Here is a 9098-nt window from a genome sequence, read left to right on the forward strand (position 1 = left end):
GAGTTTCTTATTGACAACATATTTGTTTAATTTGGAGATAGACTTTTCAACAAATTGTCAGCATTCCTATGTGAACGAACTGTGCGCCTCTCCTCATTTTCATATGAGACGGAGTTCATTCCTACACTTGTCAAAAAGAAGAAGATCAAAGAAGCCAGGTCATTTAATTTTACATTCAGATATATTGATCATGTTCTTTCCATTAACAATCCAAACTTTTCTGATTGTGTTCCATTAATATATCATCCAGAACTAGAAATTAAAGAAACAATAGACAAGGCTTCCTTCGCCTCATTTGTAGACTTATACCTCGAATTTGACCAATGTGGTCATCTTAGTACGAGATTCTATGACAAACGAGACGATTTTTAATTTTGAAATTATAAATTTCTCCCACCTTAGTAGAAATATACCAACTTCACCTTCATATGGGATAGACATTTCCCAACTCATTCGGTATTCAAGAGCTTGTAGCTGATATTAAGACTTTATAAAACGTCACTAGTGTATGAGCAGAAAGTTGATGAACCAGGGTAATGTCAAAGAACGTCTCGTCCTTTTTCTAAAAAAGTTCATCGGAAGATACCAAGACCTTGTTGATGAATATTCCGTATCAACTTCACAAATAGTACATGATGGTCTTCTCGTTTATTTTATGATGGTATGATACTAAATCCCCAGCGGGAGGTATTGTGCTTGATTTTCTTATGATAAAGACATACTCTTTCAATCAGTTTAATTGAGGTCTGGAGCTGGCATACCAATAACTGCTAATAGTCCTATGCTAATTTTTTTATCACTGTCATTTTGTTTAGTTTCTCCTGTTACCTATTTTGACATTAGACTCGGACTTTACTTAAACTGTGGGTTTGATAATTCTACATCGGCGAGAGGTATAGGGGTAGGCTTGAAATCTCACAAAACATCTTTAAACCTGCGCATGTATCAAGTCAGGAGCCTCTGACCTTTGTTAGTCTTGTATGTTTGTTTTAATTTTGGTTCATTTATATGTTTCGGAGTTTAGTGTGACGTCCACTTTCGCTGAACTAGTGCACTTTTTTGTTTAGGGGCCAGCTGGAGCCAGCCTTCGGATGCGAGATTTTCTCGCTGTGTTGAAAACCCATTGGTGGCCTTGGTCTGTTTTCTGCTCTTTGGTCGGGTTGTTGTCTCTTTGACACATTCCCCGTTTTCATTCTCAATTTTATTATCATAGGTACTGACGATGTTTGTCTTTCATTTGTCTTTGTAAATTAGTACCTTTACTGTTTAGTCCATTTTTGGTAATATTCCTTTGGCGTTGCTCGGTACTTATACATCCCGTCATTGTGTTATTGTGCTATGGTCAATTTTTGTATTCTTGTCTTTTATTTTTGCTTTTGTGCTTCTTCGCTTTGTCTATATGCCATTTTGTTTTTCTTTGTAAGCATATTTGTTTGTTTTTATAGTGATTAAGATTATAACACAATGTCGACTGCTGTACCCCTATTTTTGACATGTTTACCCATTATGTCTGTTTGTTTTGTTCACACATTGTTGTCAATATAAAGGATTTTTATGTGACTATCATACAAGTGTGAGGTTTAGCTAGCTATAAAACCAGGTTCAATCCACTATACTATACTAGTTGTTTTCCATTCGTTTGATGTGTTTGAGTTTTTGATTTTGCCATTTGATAAGGGGTGTTCCGGTCTGAATTTTCATTGGAGTTCGGTATTTTTGTTATTTTACTCTTTTTATGCAGTAAATATATTTATTAAATCTTTCAGTGAAAGGACGTCGTCTATAAAGCTGAACGAGAAGGTAAAGTTCGATGCCACATTGTGTTTTAGAAGTTCACGAAGTCTTTCTTATAAGAATAAAGTCGACACGCAGAGGGACACAGCCTATTCCGATAGGATCCCAAACCATGAATTATATATATATATAGAATTACATCTTGTTATTTAGTATTGCTGCAATTGAGACTGTGTTGTGATATATGTTTTTACTTTTTCAGAGCACCCATAAATTTGCTTATTTAGTAGTCTTTGGAAATCACTGTTGAATTGATTCAAACCTGATCTAAATACATAGTTATTTAGAGCTTAAAATGTTGTAAGGTAATTTGTCTATTGCTGAAGACCGTATGTCGATCTGTAGAAATGTAGTTCTAATATTTTGTTATGTTTGTATTTCATGATTAAAATTGATGGAGAAACATAACGATAAAGGTATTGGAAGTCTGACTTCAATATATTTGCGTCCCCTGAAGCCTTCGAAGAAAACAAATAATGGTTTTACGGTAGTCATCGCAATGATTGAATGTAACTAACACGATTCCAAATTATATTTGATAAACAATGAACAAGATAAAGTGAATCTTTGATATGTGTCCATTTGTTCTTTAAGGCAAATGTTCATTAAACAAACCACTTGACTTTAGATGAATTTGGTTATTCTAGTTAGGTTCCATTTTGTCATATAGCTCTTTATGTTTTCAGGTATTTCAAGTCATCTTCAATTTTGCTGTCAATTATTTGGGTCTGAGCGTTCCTAATGAAAATAAAACCGAAAAAGCATTTTGTGTTTTATTACCTTTTGAGTTAAATCTCCTGGGAAGGAAACTGTTTTTGTCATTATAATAATCATTTATATCACATACGGTCCTATTTACGCCCCGGAACTCTGAAGAGGTGAATGGTATATAAATAATGAAAAAAAAAACGAAATTAAAATAATAACCAGACAATAATCATTTCAATGACCGAATACATCGTTTAAACAATGCCATAGGACAATGAGGAAATAATGTTTGACACAATTTGTAGTATAACAACATAGATCGTTACAAGCATGTAAGAGTGCCGACAGATCTAACAACCACAAAGCATCTTCGAAACAACGATGCTGTAGTCAGTTTCGATGATCATTATGTATATCGATCTGTTTTTTATGTTTGTTTATGTTGATAGAATCATAACACTGAAGATAGGAGATCCGCATGTTTGTCCAAAGCCGGTAAAGATAAGGTACGTTTGTCATGATATTCGCGTGAAAGTAAAAGATATTCATTAAAAACATTTGATATAAATGAAATATTCTATGTTTCTTACGACCTTTGGTTTGCATAACGTTTGCCTCTTAGTGTTCTTTGGTAAGATATTTTAAACACATATTTCGAAATTGTAAACCTGTTTTTACTAAACCTCAAGCGATACATCAATCCATAAGGTAGAATTTGGGTATTGACAATGCTTTATTATATACAATATTATCAATTCTTAAATGAAAATATTTGCAATATCAAAAAACAACACTTAGGTATTTGATTGTAAAGACACTTTGTATCTCCTTAATCCTCTTTCCGTCATAAAGTTTCCGTGCTTGTAAGGTTGTTCATACATATGGCTAAACGTTTTGAATTCTTTATATTAAAATGTGAATGTGTATTTTTGTTCCTTTCTTCAAGCATACACGAAATCCAAAAGAATGTTTTAATTATTTTGTGTATCATTAAAAAATTCATCATTCAGCATTTTCCTCCATGTTCAGAGTGTACCGTTTTGCTTTTCATTATATGCAGCCGTCTTACTATCTCACTCTCTGTCTTTCATCAGTGCATAATTTTCAAGTAATACATTAATACTTCGACATTAATTCATTTCATTGGTCTGTTTGGCATATCCTTTTTTCTAATGTTGCAGTTAAGGTACCCTTTACTATTTCTTTTAACTGATAATGAATCTAGCAGCAGCATGTATGCGTTAAGCTAAACGAACTAGTCATTTAAATCGAGATTATAACAAAACATCTGCAAGTTAAGACGAATTTAATGAATTGCAAAATTGTATTTGATTAGTTGATGATTATTTAAAGTAGTTTTGCTAATGCAGATGGAATATCATCTCAATATAATTCAGCTTATTTTATTTTTTTTTACATTAACCTGCCAAAAAACATCATAGATTCCAGGATTTAAATGTGAACGACAGACGCGCGTTTCGTTTACAAAAAACTCAACTTTAAGACTCGAAAACTCGTTAAAGGACAAAATAAAAAACGAAGTTGAAGGGCGTTGAGGACCGTAAAATTAGAGAGGTTATGCCAAATGCGCATACACAAGCATAGCCTAATGTACACTTACATTATTATATTTAGAAGATTTTTATTTTACTTTTAGTAATCCGTCTGAAACCCAAAAGGAACTAGACATAGAGTGTTGTCCGCACTATATTTACCAGAATAGAAAATGTGAAGGTAATATTGCCTTGTTTCATACATCAATTATATAGTTCATTGTGTTTGTGTGTTTTTTCATCGTATGAACAGATCTAGAGTGTTAATGTTTTGAATATGTCAATGAGAAAAAAAAAAGCATATCTAGAAGTTAAAAGCTAGACTTTGATTATCGATAGATGACTATACGATATCTCAAATTCTGTATCACCCGGAGCCTAACCAAGTCGGGAATACATTTATATCAGAATTGATAAAGGCTGATCGTTTAAAGAAAAGAGAGGCGAAAGATACCAAAGGGATATTCAAACTCATAAGTCAAAAAACAAACTGACAATGCCGTGGCAAAAAAACGAAACCGACGAAAAGACAGTACACAATACACATAAAGAAAACTTAAGACTGAGCAACACGAACCAAAACAAATACCAGGGGTGATCTATGTAAATCAACTGATTTAAACACAAATTTGGAAAATATTTGTGTTTGATAACAAAACTTTATTTATGTGATTTTTCGACTATGAACATGAAATAAGATTTCGAAATATATTTTAATTTGTTTATTAAGTAAAATTAAATTATATAATGAAACATTCTACATTTAGTGTTATACTGAAATTGCAAATGAAAAAAAAGGACAACTTGTTAAATCTTTTCAGAATCATGGATACTTTTGCACAATTTTCGATAAAATATTATTTGCCAGTTTTCCAATATCCTCTTATATAAAATACTAAACAAATGAAAAAAAAATCAATAATATTGTTTATGTCTCATTATTTTAGGGTTTTCGTTTGGTCCTTGGTTTTTGACTTTTTCACTTTTAAAGATTGCTTTGGTTTTTAATTATCTGAGTATTAGATGGTTTTAATGTTAACAAATGTATTTCTGCAGCATGTCCGCGAGGAAAATTTGGTCAGGATTGCTCACTGTCATGTTTGAGGAATTACTACGGAGTGCAGTGCAAACAGATGTGCAGCTGTACAGGTAACACGAAATGTGATCCAATTAATGGCTGTGTCTGTTATGAAGGATATACGGGAAAACACTGCATAGATGGTAGGCAAATGTTTTAAGCTGATGGTTTATATTTGGGAGTCACACTGCCTAAAATAAAAATGTTAAATTCTATCCAACAAATTTAATCATATGATATGTAAGGGACGCGTGTGATAAAGAAGACAAATGAATAAACCATGTAGCCATATTAGCTAGTTGACCCGGCGGCCCTTAGAACATATGTGTTTAATGTTAAAAAACCACAAGGAAAGAATTCCAAAAAGATGTAGAGATTGTTATAAACCTGCACTGCTTGATATCTACGTCATGATTTATTTTCTATGACTTTAAGATTCAAAAGAATGACGTTGTAACGACATAAATGATATCGTTTGATGACATTCCTCGACGTGTCAATAATTTCTTGTTCAACGCAAGATGAATACCTCATACGTAGAACGATAAGTTCAAATACGATGCTTTTGTACGGTTAAGTTGCACTTGATACTTTTGAGAAGCAATGACATAAATCCATGACATGAACGCGCATTGTACAATTCATATAATAGGATTTCATCTTTTATATTTACATTTGTTGGGAAAACTGTATCATTAATAAAGGCTATAGTGGTATACCGCAGTTCGATAGTCATAAATCGATTTAACTGAAACAAATCCGGGTCGCAAACCAAAACCGAGGAAAACACATCAACTATAAAACGAAAACAACGAAACAACATAAACAGTGAACTGCTACAAAAACAAACACAAACATACATAGAAACGGACTATTTGATAACAACTGCCATATTCCTGACTTGGTACAAGACATTTTAAGAAAAAATGGTGGGTTGAACCTGGTTTTATGACTAGCCAAACCTCCCGCTTATATGGCAATGTAAAATATAACGTTACCTTGATTATTTCTTTGTTCTTTTAATTCATTTTCATACCCACTTCTCGTAAATTTTACCTTTGCTGTTTTTGTGCCCTTTAGTGTTGATGGTAAACCTATGAAAATAGCATCAAATATTTCTGGTTTTTGATTTCTTTTGGTACATGTTCTAGTCTTCCTTGAGTGGGTGCTTGTCATTTAATATTGTCTCATTGTCTCACTTACCATATCTTGTAATACACATTTTATGCTGTAGTATAAACTATTTAATAAGAGCTAAAATGTTCTGTTCAGGTTTGTATGTTTCTATTTTATCATTTCATCTACTTTAAATACGATGATTTACATTATCTTATATATATTCCTTAATAATGTTTTCATAATTCATATTTATTAACAGTGTGATTAATTTTATTTGAAGTTTGTCAACCTGGAAGATACGGTGTGAACTGCAATGAGGAATGTTTCTGTGCACAAGACGCTAAGTGTGATCAGGTAACCGGCGTTTGCTTGTGTCCCGCAGGGTGGTTCGGAGTTCACTGTACAAAGGGTAAATACAACATAGGACAAATGTACTTCCTTGTTCCAAAATATTCGTTTAAGAGCTCAATTTCTTGCATTCGGAAAGTAAGTCAAGCAACATAAATCGAAGCCGTATCTTCCAGGTTGAAGTCTTCTAGTATACTGAAATGTAAATTAACGTGTGTTAAAAAGAAACTTTCAACAGAACAGAAAAAAGTCGTAAGTCATACAGACGAAATTCAGAATGTACGAGAACAGTTACTTCATTTACAAAGTGTTTCAACTGAAATGTCTTTATTAAAGTACAAGTGTTATAAGCCGAGCATTATATGTATTTTTAAAATACCTTTACGTCAAAACAAAACTCAACAGTCAATATCATATGACTCCAAAACTTATGAGTTGTATTAACTGAGGTCGATTATAGCTACGTTTAGCGATTTAACTGTAAAATATAACACATGCTTATAAAATGAGATCACGGAAAACATTGCAAATGACTTGTAAACGCTTATGTAAAGTCAGGTCTAAATATAATTATAACTTTTATTTTTATAGAAACAATATTTCTGCTCAAAGAGGAAAAATAAAACAAAATCAGTCTGTATACAAGATAAATATGTGAGGATTTGAAAAACAAAGTACTGTATAACCGTTAAAAAAAATCATTATATGTTATCAGAATATCTTGTAGAATGCCCATTTGGAAAATTTGGAAAGGATTGCAATGGAACTTGTGACTGTTCAGATGGCGTATCATGCGACATCATAACCGGAGAGTGCAGTAAGTGCAAGTCCTATTCTAGTAGAAGACAAGATTATACAACAAGGTTCCAATATATATTCATTATAATAAAATATTTACTGTTTTTGCTATTTCCTCAACTGGAAAGTTTTAAAAGTCGTATAAATATATATGGGGTAAAACATAGAATATAACATTTACGGCAAACATGGAAACAAAGACTGACAACAGGGAAAGAATTTGTAAACCAACTTATTTCCGCGGATATTTTGTTCAGAAGATTTTGAGCTTTTTTTTTATCTTTGTTCGTGTATTCATTCAGAGAAGATCCAAGTTCGACATGGGCGCGACTTTTCATACTAACGTTATTTTTCTAGTCGTAAAACTCACAAAAATAAATCACTCCAGACATATTAAGTTACTTTACAGTATGAGATATGAAAAAGTGTGTTTGTTTTGATTGAAAAATATATTATCTTGTTGTTTTTCACATACCTTTGGTAACTAAATAGTTTGAATGTCTAAAAAAGTAATAAAAATATCACAAAAAGATGTGTGGTGTAGTTTGCAATCAAATCAAAAGATATTTTTTAAACGTTCATCATAGTCAGGATACTCATAACAGAGATCAACAAATGGTATTTTTTTCCAAAACAAGAGAAAAGACAAATCATTAACCAGATTAAACTAAAACTTATGGAATAAAATTTTCTATTCATTTTAAAAGGTTTACGTGTTTACAACTTACATCTAAAATATTTGTTGATTTTGATCTTGTTTACTTTTCAGTCGAGAAAGAAGATCCGAATTCAGATGGAGACATTAATGAATCAAAAGGTACAATTATGATTTACATAATGATGGCCGCTGCTGTTATTGGTTTGGTCTGTGTTGTAACGATGATCTTGAAAGCTAAAGAAGCACTTTGTCGTAATGTACAGAAACCAAAAAAGAATACTACAAAACCAAAGATAAAACGCCGGAAGGCCCAACAAAGATCATCAACCTACAGAGATAACGCTCAGACTGGTTCGTTTATAATAGAAACAGAAGTATCAGTGTTGCAACTTCCATTTGAAGATGAAGACTTATATTGTGAAATAGAAGATATCAATGTTACAGAACCCGGTCGGTATTAATGTCAACAGGATTGTACAAACTTCAGTCGAAATTCATAAAATATCGATGACAACAGATCAAGGTACGCCTTATAGTTATATCCTGTTCCGGGTGTTCTTATTTAAACTTCATGAAATTGAAATCTTCAAATCTAAAAAGCTCGTCTTTCATTATGGCTTATGTGCTTTATCTATATGCCATTTTGTTTTTCTTGGCTGACATATTTCTTTGTTTTTATAGTGATTAAGATTATAACACAATGTTGACTGCTGTTCCCCTGTTTTTGACATTTTTACCTATTATATATGTTTGTTTTGTACACACATTGTTTTCAATATTATGGAATTTTATGCGACTGTCATACAAGTGAGAGGATTAGCAAGATATAAAACCAGGTTTAATCCACCATTTTTTACAGAAGGAAATGCCTGTACCAAGTTAGGAATATGACAGCTGTTTTTCCATTCGTTTGATGTGTTTGTGCTTTTGATTTTGCCATTTGATAAGGGACTTTCCTAAGTGAATTTTCGATGGAGTTCGGTAGTTTTGTTATTTTACTTTTTGCATCACAGTAGGAATTATTGACGATAGCAAATACTTG

At 32.3% G+C, this 9098-nt stretch overlaps 1 protein-coding gene across 1 annotated transcript; it reads left to right on the plus strand.

Annotated features, from left to right (window-relative positions):
- The first annotated feature begins 2815 nt into the window (after positions 1-2815).
- LOC127711889 (protein draper-like) lies at positions 2816-8517 on the plus strand. Its single transcript, XM_052218050.1, has 6 exons — positions 2816-3008; positions 4160-4236; positions 5112-5276; positions 6533-6661; positions 7328-7417; positions 8168-8517. Exons 1-6 carry the CDS (start codon positions 2902-2904, stop codon positions 8515-8517), a joined length of 918 nt encoding a protein of 305 aa, XP_052074010.1. The 5' UTR covers positions 2816-2901.
- Positions 8518-9098: the final 581 nt, after the last annotated feature.

This window comes from Mytilus californianus, unplaced genomic scaffold (genome assembly GCF_021869535.1).
Source record: "Mytilus californianus isolate M0D057914Y unplaced genomic scaffold, xbMytCali1.0.p SCAF_8, whole genome shotgun sequence".
Taxonomy (NCBI): Eukaryota; Metazoa; Mollusca; class Bivalvia; order Mytilida; family Mytilidae; genus Mytilus; species Mytilus californianus.